The sequence below is a fragment of the Melopsittacus undulatus genome, chromosome 18 (assembly GCF_012275295.1).
Source record: "Melopsittacus undulatus isolate bMelUnd1 chromosome 18, bMelUnd1.mat.Z, whole genome shotgun sequence".
Lineage (NCBI taxonomy): Eukaryota > Metazoa > Chordata > Aves > Psittaciformes > Psittaculidae > Melopsittacus > Melopsittacus undulatus.
In genome coordinates, this window is record NC_047544.1 from 3699506 (window position 1) to 3719018 (window position 19513).

Here is a 19513-nt window from a genome sequence, read left to right on the forward strand (position 1 = left end):
TTACACTGTAGACCACTGGTTCCTCTTTACCATCTTCCAAGGAACTCTGGGACCTTATCTTCACCTTTGCTGCTGTACATCTCACTCTTACACAGGACCATTCACAGCTCAGTCAAGGTACACAGTTACACAGAACACGTATCGCCTTGAGACACAGATGCACCTAAGTGAAACAACAACATTTTGTCTTTATTAGGAGTTCCCATGGTAATATAACACAGAGTTCTTAAGGAATAAAACACAAGACTTGGGGTTGGGGTGGTTTGTTTTTTTTTGCCATTGAGACAATGGTCAAATATCAGTACTTCTTTTTGTCTACACACATGACCAGCTTTAGCACTTACAGCTCCTCCACTCATGGTTCACAATCACAAATCCAAGGGTTAAATCCAGCTAGTATTAAATCCTACTTTTTCTTTACTTTTAGAGCTTCAAGTCACTGCGGTTAATTACTTAAGTCATCATCTTTTCTTTTTCTTTAAGCATTTACATATGACATTCATTAAACAGACACAAAGCAGACGAGCTCTCACAGGAAAAAACATGCTTAACACAGCCTGCAAAATATCTTTTTTTTGTGATTTTTTTTCCTCTTTTTGAAGAACAAATTCAAACTAAAAACTCATCATGAGGCAGTGAAAGAAAACCAAAACTAAGGAAGACTTAAGTGAATACTGAAGAGCCGCAAGTGTTTCGCAGAATTCAAACGGATCTGCAATCCTTTTCCTCCCCAACTTGTTCCAATTTGATTTTAACATACAGGTGAAAACTAAAATGAAATAGCTGCAATATATATTACGTTCATGGATTATTTTAACAAACAAAGTGCAAACTCTTTTATGCAAAACTAAAAGACCCAGGAGTGAAACCTAAATGCAAAAATACACGGATGAATATGGCGATGGTTTTCCTAACTTTCGTGTTCAAAGGGGCCTGAAGGAATTAGGTGCTGAAGCTGGGAGGGTTTGGGTACCTAAATAGCTTCCAGATCCTTTGCAAATCCCAGCATTGCTACTTCGCAACAACAAATTTGGTACTTGTTTCTTAAAAGCCTTCATATACAGTTTTTTCCCTAAAAGAACCTGTAAACACCATTTAAGAAAATACAACTATGGAAAAACAAGGTCAGTGTACGTGGCCAAGTACAGATAGAAGAGAAAGCAGAAGATGCAGCCAAGTGCCAGGGCAGACAGACAGTGGAGGTAATGCTGTGTTAGCTGTGGGTGGAAAAGCTCTCTGTGCTGAGACAGCCCAAGTCCTTGGGACTGCTGAGCCCTCCAGCTAAGTTTAAGTGCGAATCTAACGGTGCAGATTGATACTCCATGTCCTGAAAATATTAAGCCTCCAATACCAGGGCTAAAAGACCTTCAATCCCAGAAGATAACTAAAGCCAGATCATGCTGACTGCCACACGAACTGGGGCTCCTAAAGTCACTTAACAACTACTCATGGCCTCTGGTTTCTCAGAGCCAAGGCAGCAGGCATCTGAGGAAGGGTGGGGAACCACCAGGCCTCATGAGTATTTGCACAAAGGCAGATTCCTAAAGGAATGAGCGACTGTGAAATTCGTACCATGTACGAGAGATTCTCAGCTGCTGTTGACCCATCGAGACTCCAAGTTACAACAGCTGGGCATCTGGACTCGAACTGAATTGCCACAGATGCTCGGGCACACACTCAACTGACTGGGTTTGGATAACCATTCATCAATGGCCAGGAAGGGGGAATGTGGCTGCTACAGAAACCTTGCAAGTGACATGTTGCTCTTCGCCCATGCTTATTGATTTCCATCTATCTCCAGGAACAGAAGACAAACTAACTGCTAAAAGCTTCTCAAGAGACCCCATCCTAGTTCCTCAGCTGGTGGCCAGCCCCTCTGCACCAGCTCAAGACCTAGTACACTAAAGTGAAGATCATAGCTTATGAACCTGCTCTGCGCCCTCCTATTGCAGCTAAGTGGCAAGCGTTGGCTGGAATGATGCAACCTAGGAATACCTGAAGTACCAGGGTGGCAGTGACACTGGTGGGAGTCTGTAACTTGAATGAGGTTCAGGAAGGACCGGGAAGAAAGGGGAATCCCCCATTCTTAGATAAGGCTTCGTAAACACAATGAAACAAACACATTAAAAACACACACACAAACATAAAAAAACAACCCAAATGTTTCCTCAAGGACCTGATTTGCAGCAAAATCCAGAAGGAAAAAAGAGAAAGAGAAGAAAAATAAACCAAGAGAACCAAAGTCCCCAAGGATTCTAGCTCACCCGATGGCTGGGTGCGATGTGCTCTGTCAATTCCTAGTGCTGGGTCCTGCTTCTCTCTCGGCAGCAGACAGCAACCTCAAAGGTGGTGGTGGGGAATGGTTACAGACAGGCTGGGATTCGTGTCCCTCCATGTTTGCCTAGCTATTCTGCTGGAACACAGAACCCTACAGAATATCCAGTTTAACACCCTTAAACTACTCTTCTGCTTGACATTAACAAAAATAAAATAAAATAAAAAAATGCTTTAACATTTATTATTGATTCTTTTTTTTTTTTGTGTGTGTCTTAAAGGCAGCTCCCGGGAAATTCACTTTATCCTTCCTTTATTAAAAGAAAGATGCTGAATGGGACAGAGGCCACGTATCTCAAACATCCTCTTTTACATTTACTTTTGCATGTCAGAGGTGTCAAAATAGGGTTTATTCCTTTAAACGTGTAGGGGCTGAAGGGGGAAGTGAGAGGGGTTGGTGAAGATGAGGAGGGAATCTGAGGGGACTGAAACAGGCGCCTTACTTCAGCCCCCCCTCACTGGTTGCCCGCAGTAACCGTCACAGGCTCTAAAAGAATCAAGAAGGGTGTCGAGGTGCCCCCGGCCCCGGTGCGCTGTGCGGGCGCAGAGGGCTCGCTCCTTAGCCCAAGCTGGTGATGTTGGCACGTCCACCCGGCGGTGCCACGATGCGCTGGGTCGTGCGGCGTGGGATGTTGTCATCGATCTGTGCCCCTGCAGCAGAGAGAAGCAATGTCAGGGTCACCCCCAGGCCACTGAGAGCTTGGAAGGAGTGAGCTGCATGACAATGGAGTTGGAACAGCACTCTGCTGTGCTGGAACCCACTGAGACCTCTTAGGCCAGGCTCCAACTGTGTCCCTTCCTTTACAGGAAAAGCCCTCACTGGCCTCCAGTGCCTTCATTGATCTCATTAATGTAGATCAGTAGCCTAAAGGCAGGTGCCAGGAGGATGGTGCCAGACTCCTTCCAGTGGTGCCCAGTAACAGGACAAGGAGCAATGGCCATAAATTAAACCACAAGAAGTTTCACCTCAACATGAGGAAGAGCTTCTTCACATTGAGTGTGTCCCTGCCCACGGCAGGGGGTTGGAACTTGATGAGCTTTAAGGTCCCTTCAAACCCAAACCATTCTAGGATTCTACGATAAAAGCATCACCTCCAAGCTAAAACCACCCCACGGCCTCTCTCATTGCCCTCCAGAATTAATGCAGAGTATGGATGCATTTCAAAGCAATACATATTTTAGCCCTGTAAAAGTATGTACCAGACAAGCTGAATCCAGACTGGTGCAGGTTCCTCACAGGTGGAGCCTGCTGTTTGGCAGGAGATGTCTTGGCTGAAGACGCTGGTGTGACGGTCTTCGGTGTCACTGACACTTCACAGACGGGTCCATCGTAGAGGCCTCGAGGCACTCCCCGCAGCTCAGCCAGCTGCAAAACACAGGGTCAAACCAGAACTAAACATCTGGCCAGATGTTGTTATGACAAAGACACACATGTCAAAGATTTGTCTTTGGTAAGAGGATTTGAAAGAGAACATCATCTCTCCCGTGCTGATCCTCGGGCGGTAACTGGGCTCTGAAGCAGCAAGGAAAGGTGCTCTGCAGTCCTGTGGCTCCAGCTAGTTGTTAACTGGTGTGAGCAGCTTACAGAAGAGAGCCAGTCTGTTCTCTGCTCTGCAAGTTCTGTCCTTTAATGATCTCAACCTACCTGCTGTTGTATTAAAGGCTCCTGACAACTCTAAAACACAACTTATTACTCATTCTCAAAAAGCCAAACAATGCTGAGAGAGAGGCAGGTCTGCAGAAAGGAGCCAGGCCACCTTCACACCATCAGCCTGGGAGCTTTAGTTTGGGTTAAATGCAATTATTCCAGTTGAGATGCTGCCCAATTGGATTTATAGGTCAGACACATATTTCTGTGGGAGAGCAGAACACAACAGAACCCACACATCTGTTCTCTGCAGAGCTAAGTTATCTGAGGTTGTAATTTGGATAACTTGGCATTTCTTCAACAGAGCAATTCAGAAAAGATCACTTGCAAGGAACATGAAGATTCCCTATGGCCAGAGGAACTAACACAGTTCTGCTTTTGTCCAAGACAGGGTAACACTTCAAACATCAAAAGACTCCCCAGAAACAAGACTTCATCCAGAAATAACCTTCAGTTCTCAGCAACTAAGCTGCAGCTGAGTTCAGAGTCATCTCCTCTGCTGGTTTTTACCAAGTAAAGTCATCTCAAAAGGCAGTTTCTATTCTGAATGGGTGTATTTTATAAAAACACTTTCCCATCCATTTTAGCCTCTTAAAAATAGACAATTCTCACTTTTAATCAGGCAGTAGGCTGTGCCTGTGACTCACTAGTCACCAGACAAGACCATCTGATCCTATCTGACAGAAGGGAAAGCAGCATAATGTATCTGTAACAATAGATTAGAACCCTAAATTGTTGCTGAAAGGTTTGGTAGATAAATGCCATCAGTAACTTCTCTTGGTACTTCTGGGACAGAGGAAGCCTGATGGGTTATCTGCAGACTGACTCCTGTCCAAACTGGACAGTTCCTAACACATGCTCTCTCGAGGGGTCCCAGACAGAGAAGATTTAAAAGAGTAGAAAAATACAATTTGCAGAAACCTAAGCTCAAGCCAAAGCATATTCCTGTAGTGACTCAAGTGAATAGCAAAAATGAAAGAGGAATGAGATAAATATGGCCCCTATCCAAGGAACATTTTCTGTTGCAGAAGTGTTTGCCTGTGAGCCAGGGGACAGCATCTGTTTTCCACCCACTTTAACTCAGGAGCTGCAGTGAGGGAACAAATGTGCATCCAAGCATTTACACTCACCCTGCTCCTCGCTTTGATGCGCTTGTAAACGAAGTCAGGGAATGGTTTCCTGGGGATATACCGCCCGGATCCCTCGGTGACATGGAGATTCCCATCCTCCAGCACAATCTTCCCCTGGCTGATAACCACCAGGGGAGACCCACGGCATTCCATGCCTTCGAAGATGTTGTACTCCAGAGACTAGAACAAAAAGACAGTATGAGGCAAATGTATTCGCGCCACCAAAGTCTGCTGTGCTTGAATGAAGTCACCAGTCCTGCTAAGGGCCAAAATGTGAAGGATAGCAGCAAACTCAACAGCATTTACCTGAGCTGTGTGTGTGCTGTGGTTTAATAGAAAGGCTGGTCCTTATTATCAGTCTACAGTGACTAAGGATTCACTCATGAACAATTTCCATTGCAACAAGATTCATTAATAGGAAGTATTTTCAAATGAGAGTATCTCAAAGCCTACCTCTTTAAATGCATGCAGGCACCTATCTCTTCTGAATTGATGGGGATTTTGGAATCAAATCAAGTTTTATCTAAGTTTCATACTAAAAATAATCATTGAAAAGCTGTATTTCACACCATTGTTTTGATGGGTCAGGGACCATAAGGACAATCTTGTTTTACTCTAATGCAATTCCACATCCTCAATTAACAGGAGTGGAAACATTACACCAAGGAAAGAAACAAGTTTCAAAGGAATCACTGCTAAATGGTCCCATCCATGAGGCCTTCTGGATCGAGATGCATTACAACCACGTTAACTGGGGACTGCTACTCCAGTGATCATCTTGGGAGGCAAATTCAGGCCTTTTTTACTGAGTTAATGATGGAGTTTGCTCTTGGAGTGTGTTGTAAGTATGGGGAGGGGTGACTGCAGATTTACAGTTAGCTAGAATGGTGGTTAAACCGATGCTGAACCGAGTCCAGTCTGCAAAACGTTGTGGCAAAGGAGGAGGCTTGGTCAGAAGGTTATGAATTAGGCTGGTGCCAAGAACAACACTATCTTCCTCTCTAGCTCCTAATGTTTCCATGCCAGGCAGTGGCAAGAGCAGTGTGAATTCTTGGAAAATATCTGTATGTTGCTCTAGCATTTAAAACAGGAACAATCATCTGATGCCACATAATCACTATGTTTCCTTGTGTTGCAGCAACCGCTGTGCCTGGCTTTCAAAGGAGCTTTTGTTTTATACTTGACCAAACTAGGATGCCTTGACTCTAAAGGCATCACTCGTACCCATTTCTACTCTAACACAAGGCCCACGTGTAGTGTGAGACATGAAAAAGTACCCCAGCAGATGTTACACCAGGTGTAACAGATGATACAGTGATGGGGGAAGAGAACAGAGCTGGATGTGGAAGGTAAAAATATGCAATTTCCTAGACAGCCCTTCAAGCCCTAACCAAACCACTTGAAAATGAGAGCGCTTCATCCTCCATAGTCTTGGCACAATTTAAAATGCAGCCTTTGACAATAGCTCATTGGGTGCTGAGGCCTCTTACATGGTGCCAGAGATTCAGGGGGATCTGCAGTCCTTAGTGTATAAGGTATTCCTGAATGGCTGTTCTACTGTGGAGATGGTTCTCCTTCAATCTGTAGCCCAGATCTAGGGCAAAACCTGATTGGACTGGAGCTTATCCACAAAAGATGAAGTCTATGAGTTACATGTTAGCAAACTTGAAGACTCTAATTCATTTCCTAATCCATTTAATGGCAATGACTTTCAAATAATCCAACCAGCAAGCTACTTTCATCTCTTTCTGAGCCATTCATAAGCACAAACCCAAGTTTAGACCACTAAATTTGGCACCTAATAGCAGCATGTCCCTGGGCTCCTGCCTCTAATCCATTCTTCTTCAGACTGGAGATGTGATGAGTCTAGAAGCACCTCTAAGGTGATTGAAGTGACCAGACTTCTGAGTCTGGATGCCTCTGTCAGAGACCTAAGCATAGGCAGGATAAATCAAGGCCATCTGTGACCAATCCTGACACCAAATGAAGTCACAGGGAAGTGAAGCAAACCTTTAAAAAACGTTCCTTTGTGCCTGTGCCCAGGGATCCAAGTGTGGAAGGAAATTTTGCTCCTTCAGCTCCAGTGAATGAAAGCATTCATGGAAAAAAGGAGGGTTTTTCCAGGGAAACATTCCATAGGTTCATCGCCAGCAGTGAAACAAATCGTCAACAAATGCAAACAGTGGTTGCTTTCTCCGAGACAGTGCTTGAATGTCACAGGGAGACTCCAACCAGCCCTGTGCACTGAGACCATGCTGCAGCTTCCCACAGGGTGGGACAGCTTTTCTGTTGTAGGAGCTGGGCACAAGATACAGGACACATAGCTGTGGGACACAAGCAAACAGTGCCTCTAACAGTGCCACCACAGAGGCACCCAAGAAACAAGGGGAAGGTCTGGTCAGTCTGGGTTCTGCCTTGTGCCAGCTAACATTGGGATGATTGGCAATAAAACCATGTTGAAGTATGCCTACACACACATGTGCCAGATCATGGTGCAGACTCACTCAGACTCAATAATCTGGATCAGATCTCCCAGGAAGGTGCCCACAAGCTGACAAGCTTTACTGAGCCCAACTAGAAAAGGGGCAGCTCACATGCCCGCTACTAGCCAGCCAGGTCATAAATGGCACATCATGATAAGAGGTCTTTTGATACTTTAAAGGGCTTTCTTTGTGCTCAGATCCAAGCATCCACAGCTCAGAAAGAGCAGACAATCTCTTTGCTCTGAAGGGAATCTCTGAGTATCCATGTGACTTCAGACTGCGACTCAAATCATCTTCCCTTCTGCTCACACAACTGAGCCCTGCTGGGTTTAAGACCAGGGAGGGCTTGGGGCATCAGGAAAACAAAGCCCTGAGTTGTCTAGAGCTCTAGTTCTTGGCAGCACAGTCTGGCACTGAAAGATAAGAGGAGGAAATGAGCAGCAGAGCTCACATAGCAGAAAATATCCTTACTATGTTGTGAGTCTTGGCAGAGATTGTCTTGACACTGTCGGGATCCCAAATAACCAGATCAGCATCCGAGCCCACTGCAATACGGCCCTTCCGTGGGTACAGGTTAAAGATTTTAGCTGCATTTGTGCTGGTCACAGCAACAAACTGGTTCTCATCCATCTTGCCAGTCACCTGGGCAAAGACAAAAGGAGTCACTGCATTAGCCAGGTGGGGACCACTCCAAAAAGCAAGTAACTCACCACACAATAGGTTACAAATGATCTGAATAGGGGCAAAAACCTTGAGCACAAAGACCATAACAACCATCTGGGGTGAGATAACAATATACTATGTGGTTCTTTCAGTTCTGAATGTCTAGTTACAGCCTAAGTCTATGACACACGTGACATACCACAGCCTTATCCCAGATGATGGACATTCTTTCTTCAGTTCCATTGGTCCCTTCAGGGATCAGGGTGAAGTTGTCCTTCCCAACAGCTTTCTGAGCAGTGTTGAAGGTGCAGTGGGCACTGCCAGTAACTTGGAGGTCTCCGCTGGAGAAGACAATGACAAGGATTTAAGATCTGTTATTGTCACAGGTTTACTCCTGAAGGTAAAACAGCTTTTTGCTTGCTAGAACAACAGCTATTATCTTTATTACCCACTTGTCTCACGCTGAAGCACACGTTGTGTGAACACAAAGAGCTCTACTCACCAGGACAGTAGTGAGTTGAGAAAATCAGGAGTGGTTGGGTCAGGACTCAGTGGTGGGGAAGTAACAAAAGCTGCTGCCTTAGCCCAATTCTTGCTCCAGTAATGAGATCCATCGGTACCCAAGCTGGCTGTGATGGGCTCTCCATACACCACAGTGCCTACAGGACAAGGAATACGGACAAATCCACTGTGAGCATCAAGCAATGTGCATCTGCAGCCTGGCTTCCAGGCAGAAAGCATGCTTCTGAAAAAGGACAAGTTGGGTAAGTTATGCCACCACCACACACTGCAGTTTCTTGGTACTTCCTCTTAAGTATGTGATCAGAGATATAAATTTGGACTGAATTCAGTGATGACAGATGATCAGACATAACTAAACTGCTAGGTTGTTCAAGGCTCCTCAGAAACTGTGTTATGTTAAAGAGGGGCTGTTCTCACAAGCATCTAGAGGCCTCTAAAGACACATTGAGCATATTGCAAAAATCAGTCCCTCAGACCAAGTATCCAAACAACTAAATACCTGAGTTACTTATAAATATACCATTACTGCTAAGAGCCTGGAGCAGCAAAACATGCACAGTGCCTTTACACAACTGGTGAGGTTGGCATTGATTAACTGTGCTTGACATGGTGACTGTAAAGAACCATTGTACTGTACCCTGAGCCAAGAACCTTGTGAAAGAGGCTAAAGGGAACTGTAAGTGTGAGGAGATCCAGCCTGATCTACAAGGGATGTGGATGAATAAGTACTTTTATACATGTGTATGCTTTAAAGCTCTAACAAGGCTGGGTTTCTTGAAGCAAGCTCTGTGTGCAGATCAGATAAGACAAAACTATCAGGGAAGCTTCCTGCCTACAAAAAAAACTCATCAGAGAGGAAGCATCAGGGAAACTGAGTGATTCCCCTAAGGGTACTTGGTGTATCTGTGGCAGACCTAGGGAATGAAATTGGATCTTCTGACTCCCTGGCCAGTGCACTAACCACCAGTGCATCCTTCCTCTTCATTAACATTTTTGGAACCACATGAAGGAACAGCCACGATACTTCACTAGCTGGAATGCACCAGTGACATCTGCACACCAAGCAGATGCAAGATGCTGCAACTTCAAAAGCAGTGCAAGCTGGTAGCCTCACAGATCTGCTCACCAAATGCAACCTTCCTGAAAGCTCCAAGTGCCTATCCATCTGGATCTCGAGTCCAAGCACTTCACGTATTTGTACCTGTCTGTGAAACACTTGGGTAGTTAAAACATTAACCCTAAATACTTCAATCAGAAAAGATTGGCACAGACAACCCCAGAACTGGTCAGCAGGGTCTTACCTCACCATGCAGAGTGAAAAAGTATGATCTTTCTTTCATCATATTGCCTGAGCTACTCTTAGCTCTGTAGGCTCTCAAGCTAGCTGCAAAAGAGCACATTAGCTAAGGCAGAATGATGCATTAACTGCCTTCACACTGCTTCCAGGACCACACTGGAACAGGAGGTGCAAGAACAGCCTTTGTCTGAGGGGATCCACCAGAGGAAGAGGATGTCTGACATCACTTGCCACAAATAGGGTTACAAAATCAGAACAAGGCAAAGCACACGCTGGCTATTAATGGGAAGCCTGTTGTGGGCCAATACACTGGGAAGATTGTTCTGCAGGGAGTGATGTTTTGAGCTCCCAGATCTGCCAGTGACACAGTCTGTAGGGAACCTCCTCTATACAGACACCACTGGGAACATCTGGCTTTAAATAATGTTCGCTCCTTTCCATTTAGCAAGTCAATTCTGTTTTGTTTTCGCCTTGGGTTGTCTTCTGTTATGTTTCCTCTGTTGCTTGGGAGGGCAAAGTCAGTGTGTGTGGGCCTCCTGGGTTACCCTGGAGGGTAACTCCTCCTGCTGTTGGCACAGCATTTAAATTGAATTATTTAAGTAAAAGGAAGAGAGAATGGTATGCCATTGATACCCCAAATTCTCCTTATAAGGAGAAAACACAATCTGACTGAAAACTGTCTGTTCTAATTCACTTAGGAGATGAAGTGAGTTCTGTGGATCATTCATCTGGGATCATTCTGTGGTAACATCCACCCAAGTCAGGTTGTGTTTCATGGCTTCTGCAATGTAAGTGTATGGTGTGTTATCCCAATGCCCCTCTCTGCTTACCTGCTAGTGGTTTCAAGGGACAACAAGCATAGCAAGAGGGTGGTTTTGTTGATGATCCATCCCTATGATGCATGTCTCTCCAGTGCATTACTTAGAAAAAGAAGGGATGCTTCCCTGGCTTACAGGATTGAGCTGCACAACGACATCAAGCTGTTTTCGGGGGTAATGCAACAGGCAGCCACTTTGCTGTGTCAACACATCTTCTCATTTCATCATGACCCCCACTAATGGAGCTGGGAGAGAAAGGTTTATCCCAAACAGCTTGAGCTGCTTTCATGCCATGAACAGAAAGAGATGCCTTGGAAATCAGTCACCCTCATCAACTCTGAACTCATACAACAAGAATCATGGGACCAAAATACTTCTGAGCCGATACACAAACACAAATGTGTTTGTGTGGTAGGAAATAAGCTCTTCTCGCACCAAACACCCAGATGGAAACTGATGTCATTTGTATATCCATTCAGGCTTATTCAGACTGCATAAAATTAAACCCAATCCTTCAGAGGGAAGAAGGGGGAAAATAATCCCTCCTGCTTACTCACCCACTCAGAGCTGCTTTAAATAGAAATGAAGGGGTTAGTCACAGAATAAAGTAGGGAGACAGGCGCTCACTGGGCTCTATAACCCTTGCTCCTTGGGGCAGCACAGCAGGGTGAGGACCCTGGAGAAGCTACTGCATCACTCAGAGAAGCACAGCTCCCTCAGAGACATCAGTCAGAGAAGAGACACAAGGCAGCAGCATCCACGGCACATCTGAGTCTTGCAACCTCCAGCATCCTCAGGCAGAGTTATCAGAGGTGACTGCAATTCCCAGCCTAACTCAGACTACTGATCCCAATTAATGTTTGGATGCCAGGCTGTGAATTACAGCACATGAGGAGTATCTATCTCACAGTGAGCAGCTGGAATCAGTAACCTCTTTGGTTACCACGACACTACTCCAGCTGAATCCAGCAGGGCTTGTGAGTCAAGACCTCCATCAGGAGTTTTGGAATCACTTCTGATCCCAGGAAGCAGCTCAAAAGACCACAGCAGCTGGAAGGAAGACACAGCTTGCAGCCTCTAGGGGGATTCATTAAATGGAGACAGCATGGAATTGCTCTGTGATAACGAAGGCCCATGGCTCAATGTGCTAGGATGAGTGTGAAGAGAGAAGTTCTAGGCTGAACAGATGAAACAGCTCCTGGCACTGATACAACCACTGAATACACATCTGTGGGAGATGAGACATAACCAGTTGCTTGGGACTGTTAAAAAAGAGCCTGGACGATAACACTGGAAAAAGAATCCTTTCCTGTAGGGATGAAGCTGATGTTGGCAAGGAGTTGAACTGCATGAGCTAATAGGGCACTTCCATCCAAGGGAAATAACTTACCCTTTTTCCTGGCTTGAGCAATGACATCAGCAGCACTTTTGCTCATCACCTTGGTGATATAAAGGGGGCAGTTGGTTTGGTTGGCGATGGTTATTGCCCGGTTCACAGCCTCTGCTTCCACCTGAGAAACCAAGTCAGCAGCAGGTTAGTACCATCCCATGTGTTAGCATATCCCAGTCACCTTCCAAGGGTCACAGCCTCTGCTTTCATGGGAAAACAGGGTGTGCAGGGCTGGGATGAGAGACTTTCCTCTCTCCTTTTCTACCTCTCCAATTCTGAGACAGTGTAACCACGACAATCACAATGACATCAAGCTGGAGTCCTCTGTCATTACTAGCTTTTCTCCCAGGCTGTTTCAAGCAGACTTAAGTCCTAAGGTAACACTCCAGGTGCTCAAGGTTAGAATGATTAAGCCCCTTCTTTAGCCTAGACAAAAATAAGCAACTGTTGACTCAACGGAACTGTTCATGCTCCAGCCCACACGGAAGAGGGATCCTGTGCCACATACTCTGGTAAGCCACGTTTGCAAAACAAGCCTCCTAAATTGTACCCTGCACTACAATAACTGGCTTGGGATCTGACAGAGTGTGAACCACCCCATAAATCAAGTACTTTTTCTTGCATGTGTAGAGAGATAACCTCAGTGAGACTGAGGGTCACTTTATAACTGCAGCCTCAGAATGAACGTCATCACTCTGCAGGCTTTTATGGATCACGCATCCTCATCAAAGCAGCCCAGATGACAGATGTAACAGCAGGGTAATGCTCACAGTGCCTACTGCCATAGAGAACTGAGCCTGCAATACCAATGACGTTTTCCAGGTGAACAACAGAGGAACTTAAACCCAGACAATTAGACTCAATGATTCCCAAATGCAAGAGGCTCCCATCACCATGCCAGAGCTGGTGAACAACCCGCCCCAGGCCAGATGATGGACACAAGGGGACATTTTTTAGCCCAGCTGCCCTATGCAAAAGGAAAAGGATGCAAGGGTGTTTCTTCCAGGCCATTTGATTCAAATATGCCACAGCCAGCAGCACTTGCAGGGAAGACAGAGGCTGAAAGGAAAAGCCAAGAAAAGCATTCTTGTCCCTCCTGAGAGACAAGGAGAGAACTCAAGCAGACCAATGCTTCCAGGCAATGGCATCTGTTTGCAAAGTGCCCATTTAAAGCCAGGCTGTGCACAGCTCTGTCACTGCTTCCATCTTGTGCCTTAGTTTCCCCACTTGCAAAGCAGGGATGAAACAACACACACCTCCAGACTTCTGACCAAAAGGCATCTGAGCAATTGAGGAGCACGAGAAGAACATTTTCTGCACAGAAGAGGGCAAGGCTGCTGAACTCGTGCCTTGTGCCCAGATGCTATGGTGACAAGCACATAACAATAACCCAAGGACTATTCCAAAGGGGAATGTTTGCAATTACCAGTATGCAGCAGAAGCCCTAGCACAGCAGTTCTCTTGGAAAAAAGAGACAGACATTTCCTGGAGCACTGGGACTGCTTGTGCTTCCAGCGTTTTTGTGGCTGAAATAAAAACAAGGAATGATGGATGGCTCCGAAAAGGCATCACAGAATGATCTGAGCTATGAGGAGAGAGCTTTCCACAAACTGATGGGTGATGCTGACCTGAGATAGTGGGGTCTGAATTAAGGCTCCCTTTGCTGGCTGGAATAATGTGCTGAATCCTGTCACCTTGGCTCAACACAGGTTACTGAGGTGAGCGAGCCAAGCCCATGAGTCAGCAGTGAAACTTAAGCCTTAATTCAACCTGGGAATTCAGATGTGAATGCTCCAAGACACGAACACACACGGCCAGACCCTGAGTGCTTCACTCTGACCTCAGTCTCACTGCATTGAGTGGGAGGTTGGATTTAATGAATACTTTAGACTTGTTCAACAACTCCTGCTAGTTTGCTGTAGGTGGAAGTCTGAAATAAGCGGCCCTTCAGTACAGTGACAACCATCATAAAGTCCTTAGGACAGGCTTTATGCTCCATAAAGGGCAGCATGAAAAGCCAATTCTACTTTTAACAGCATCCTGGAGGAACATCAAGAAACATCCGCTCCTACTGCCCCATCCCTGGCAGTATTTAAGGCCATATTGGACAAGGCTTGGAGCAACCTGCTCTAGTGTGAGGTGTCCCTGCTGCCCATGGCACAGCGTTGGAACTGGAAGAGCTTTAAGGTCTGTACCAACCTGAAGCATTCTATGATTCTATTGGGAGTCAACAGGAATTAAGGGTCTGCTGCCTCCCTCAGAATCTGGCCTTTATCAGCAGCCAGCTTAAAGGGAGTTGTATGGTTTTAATAGTTACTCCCGCAGTGGAGAAGGAGGGAGGGAACCAGCTGACATCGCTTCCTGCCCTGTTCCCTATGACTTTCAAGGAGGAGAATTTTGGAGCAAATGGTTCCACTCGGGTCAGACAGCACAGCTGAGCTCAGCTGCACACAGCCTGCCCAGTGACACTGATCCCCAGCTGAGGCAGCCATGTGTCCTCAGGCAGCCTTCCCTGCTGCACTGAGAAAGAACCCATTTCTACACAGATGTAACGACCCAACCGAGCTAGGGAACCACCTCAAAGCTCCCACTCCACTAAGGATGAGCTTTGAAGTAGCCAGACAAGACTTGGCTAGTCTGATGGCCAGACACTTTAAGGTAAGAAGCAGCCTTCCTTTGAAGTTAATGGAAGTTAAGGGGTGCTCCACAGATGAGCCCCAAGCGTCACGTCAGCATCTGTTCCCACTCTCCTGATGCAAGCCAACAAGTATGTATGAAACAATAATGCAGGGTGGGTGGAAAGCTCAGTGCAAGTGTTTGCTCCCAACTTCAGGAAGCAAAACCTCCCAGTTCCTGGAGCCAAACACAAATTGCTGTGAGGATTCACACACTGCCCAAGTTGAGCGGCTTTTTTCTGCGTGAAGCAACTGAGTGATTTATAGCCCTACTGAAATGTCTCTGGATGCTGCTTGTCTGAAGCAAGGGGAGGAAACAGAGAGGGAGCATGAGGGGCACGTGTGGATGATCTCACACACCCAGCTTCCAGCTGCCACATCTGGCAGTCAGCAAAGCCCCAGTATCTCTGAGGGACAAAAAGAAGAGCTTCTACGTAGCAGATGGACTTCATAAACCCAGACTGTGCTTTACCTGTGCTTCCGGTTCAACACCTGCATCTCCTGATGCAGGATTCTAGTTTGGCCTATCAAAGGGCTAAACTGAAGATGTGCCAAGCACCAACAGCTTTCTGTGTCTCAACTGCTTATCATGGGCTCTGTGGTTCAAACCTCACTTGAGATACCTGATGCATGAGCAAAGTCTTTATAGACTACCTCAGGTCACCAACAGAAAGAGAAAAGCCTTTCCAGGGGGTGAACCAGATCTTAGGCTGGATGAACTACTCCCTGGAGACATCCCCTTCTCCAGTGCTGAGAGGGCCCCTCAGTTCCTCATAAATACCCACAGCAGTTAGTCTTCAGAAGGGACTAGTTGCTAGTTAGTCCTTAGAAATGTCTTTGCCTCTTCCCTTACCCATTCAGCAATGTTTACAGCCAGGATAAAACCACGTTTCCAGCCACATTCATAGCAATGTGAAGTATTTGATGGCAATGCAGAAATGTTATAAACTAGGGATGTAAATGCAACAGCAGTAAAGTCCTCACCTCCTCAGGTCTGCTCAACACATGCCCTTCAGGGCCTGTGATTCCCAGTTCCAGGATTCTTTGCTGCTCCTAAGAGGGGGAGAAAAAGAGATTTAAAGCAACCTGCATTTCTTCTTGCAGGAAACACAGCTCTTTGAAAGAGGTACAAGTGAGATCCTAGGCAATAACCCACAGAACAAACATCCCATACCTCTGCAATGATGTCACCGTTCTCAGCATGCACTTGAGCTGTCGCGCCAATATCCCGGATCACACTCAGGACCTCATATATCTGGAAGAGAGAAAACACACATTACAATACACTTGAGTGTACACCCAGGTACACACCTATTATAAACACTCCAGACTCCTTCAGCATACTGAATTTTGATGATTGGAAAAGAGAAAGAGAAGCATTAAGAAATAAAAGATGGGGTTTTTTTCTGGATAGATATGAGCCATTTTCCTGCCTATACTGAATTTCTCAACCCATAGAATTGGATGCTACTGACATATGACAAACATGCACTATTTAAAAGCCAGGTTTGGTATATGGGACACACTGGAGGAAGAAACAGTAACTGCACATGCCTACAGCTGGACCGGTTTTAAGAGTTCACAGGGTTGTACCTTTTCCATGCCTTCACTGATTTCCATGGAGAACCTGGGACAGGAGCAGTGTGATTTCCTACCCTGAGAGGGCTCAGGTTGAATAACCCACAACAGGCGCTGGCTCCGTTAATGGCCACTCATTAAAATGCTTACCAGAGTCATTAGAGATAACTGTCACCCACCACTGCCTCCTCCACTGTTCCAGACTCCCAGGCATTCCTCTCCTCCCACATTTAGAAATGTAAACTGCCCATCTACACAATTAAATGTACCCAAATGTATCCACCAGAACAGCCAACAGCAATTCCATAAGAACGGACCCACAATTCTAACACTAAGGCCAGAAACCAACTTCTGGACCAGGATCGGTTTGAGCTGATAAACACACAGAGTAGTTGTTCCAGAGATATCCCAGTCCTGCCCTGTGCCTAGGCATAAAGCAGCAGTTTCTAAAACTGCCACTGCTTCCACACCAAAAGAGCTGGAGTGAAACCTCCTGTGCCTCCCAGTGAGGGTTTTGCCATTGCTTTCAAAGTTTGCTGTTGGTTGGGGTATTTTTTGTTAAGAAAATAACCTTCCAACCAGAGCTCTGGGCACAGCTGCAAATCTTAGGCACTGTTACACATACAAAGATTGAAGCCAGAAGAGTATATCAGATCCCAATGTATTGAAACTAAACCCTTATATAAAGCAGTGCCCAGCCTGCAGTGACAGAAGCATGCCAACATTAAGCCTTCCTACCTGAGAATCAGTTAGCTGAAAGCGATCTTTGAAGGCCATGTACACCAAGAAGGAGTTCACACCTGGGAGAAAGAGAGCAAATTGCAGGCACAGATAAAGCAACATAAACCACACTGCTTGTCGCAGGGAGAAGACATCCTCCCTCAATCAGCCCACCATCGAGCAGAAATGATGGGTAGGCACATAAATTACTTTGCTGTGAAATGTGTACACACATGTGCGTGCACACACACGGACCCTCAAGCAGATCACAGCATAAGGCCAGGATCAACTCCACCACATGGCACCAGGGTGTACCCCCTGAGCCCTCTACACCAGCAGCTGTCCAAACCTTCACGAGAAGCTGGAATGAGCCAGGTTAATGTCAGGGCCCAAATCAGCTCTATTGGGATGTAAAAGTGAAATACTTCACAAGAGCTAGCCCTAAAACAGGGGAAGCAGTCCTAAAACGTAAGGAGGAAAAAGGCTTTCCTCAACTTTCAATAACTGAACTTACCATGATCTTTAACCAGAGCTTCCATCTCCTCCTGGACACCTTTATGCCACTCGGTGATGTCCACATGCAGAGAGTAGTCGCAGCAGGATTTGCTGTCTGCCCATTCTCGCCACTGGTCAAATGCAGTCAGCAAACTGGTCCCTGGCTCAGGAACCACGTGATCAACTGGGAAAGACAACCAAAGCACTGGTAAATGGCCGGTGCAGCAGCTTTCCTGGATATCCAAGACAGAGAACATGATTTGCAGAGGCAAAAAGAACACATCCCCTTGCCCTTAAAATATCTGAGTTTGCAAGACTTGGTTTCTTAAGTCCCACACCTGAGAATGCAGCCAGGAAGCTGATGATGGAGCTTTGTGCTTCTGGACATGCTAGAAAAGGTGTCCAAACAGTGTAAAGATGCTGGCACATACACACTTGTCAACCAAGATGTCCACATGGATCAGAGCTGCTTTGTGATATGCATCCCAGCCAAGACCGCCTTCCACAAACAGTGTACAAGAGACAACTTGAAGAAGCAGGACCAACAGTCTGTTGTGGGTGGAGAGATGACCCTGAGAACAAGATGCTGCCTCCAGCATCTACCTACTGTGATCCCTGTTGCAGCCTAGCACATTAAGTCCAGCAGCAACTAGGTTCACAGGCAGCTGTAAGATACTCCCCCAGTGCTACAGGTGCAGAACATCCTCAAAGGGTAAAAGAGATTTGGATGTGAAGGTTTAGTTTTCCTGCCAGTAATCTGAAAAGCATTCAGTGCAATAAAAGCAGCCAACCAGCACCTCAGAAACTGAACTGCTGCTGAGAGGAGGAACAGCCTGAGGGACTTCAGGGGTCACAAACTGGGCCAGCACTGCTGAGGAAGACAGAGCCCTGGTTTGATCTTACATCAAATCACACAAGTAATTGCTGCAATTACCAGCAGAGAAATTCAAGCAGTTTATTTTTAACCTTACTGGCGAGTATCTGGGCTGCCATCAGCTCTGCAGTTAGCTCTACATCACAGCTGGAATAAGAGACAGTCCTCGGACCTTACTTGCTCCCAGTGGAGAATCAAAGCTGTGTCCACCCTCTCTCCCTTTTGCAATGGTGACTACGTGACAGACAGCAAAACAGCAGTAAAATATCTGTGCTTTTCCAGAAGCCTTGTGTTTGCCAGCCTGCAAATGGAAGGGTGGGATGCAGTTCCTTGCTGATACCCTAGCAATAGAGCTGCAGCTTTGAGCAGCAGTGGGTTAGGGGCTCAGGAGCAGCTGGTGGCCTTCCTGTGCACAGACAGCAGAGTCCTGCCCACCAGAGAAATCTGTGCTATGAGTGAAAGCTCTGAAATGTGCCTGGTGACTGGCACCAGCTCAAGGATGTGCTTTTCACCACCCTCAGGAGAAACAACCCAAATTTAACCAGATGATAAACTGGCCTGAAGAACCAACCCGTTTCTGCTCCATGATCTGCTCCTCCCCAGTGGTCAGAAACCTTCCACTAACTTCCAAGACTGAATTGTTTCTTCTTGGCCAGTACATAGCCCCTTGTCACTCTGCCAAAGTTAATCTTTAGTTTAAGCAGTACGAAAACCAAGGAGAAAAATAACATTCCCTCTGTGTTACCAATGGGACACAAAACCCATATTTTCACAAATGGCCAGTGCCTCAACACCAGAGCTGCCTTCCTCAGCTCACTGGCTAACTCAAAAGCAAACAAAGCCCATTTAATCTCCAATACATCACAATAATAAATCCATCTCTACT

General features: G+C 46.1%; 1 protein-coding gene across 3 annotated transcripts in view; it reads right to left on the reverse strand.

Moving 5' to 3' along the window:
- Nucleotides 1-168: 168 nt before the first annotated feature.
- DPYSL2 (dihydropyrimidinase like 2) overlaps nt 169-19513 on the reverse strand; it is a 47739-nt gene continuing 28394 nt past the window's right edge. For all 3 annotated transcript variants that reach the window (XM_031043282.2, XM_031043281.2, XM_005142613.3), the window contains 11 exons: nt 17773-17937; nt 17277-17338; nt 16135-16215; nt 15945-16013; nt 12286-12406; nt 8761-8917; nt 8458-8599; nt 8067-8237; nt 5113-5292; nt 3535-3700; nt 169-2985 (listed from right to left, as the gene is read on the reverse strand). In XM_031043282.2, coding sequence (XP_030899142.1) covers nt 2894-2985; nt 3535-3700; nt 5113-5292; nt 8067-8237; nt 8458-8599; nt 8761-8917; nt 12286-12406; nt 15945-16013; nt 16135-16215; nt 17277-17338; nt 17773-17937 — 1406 coding nt within the window. In that variant the 3' untranslated portion in view covers nt 169-2893. The remainder of the gene's footprint in view (nt 2986-3534; nt 3701-5112; nt 5293-8066; nt 8238-8457; nt 8600-8760; nt 8918-12285; nt 12407-15944; nt 16014-16134; nt 16216-17276; nt 17339-17772; nt 17938-19513) is intronic.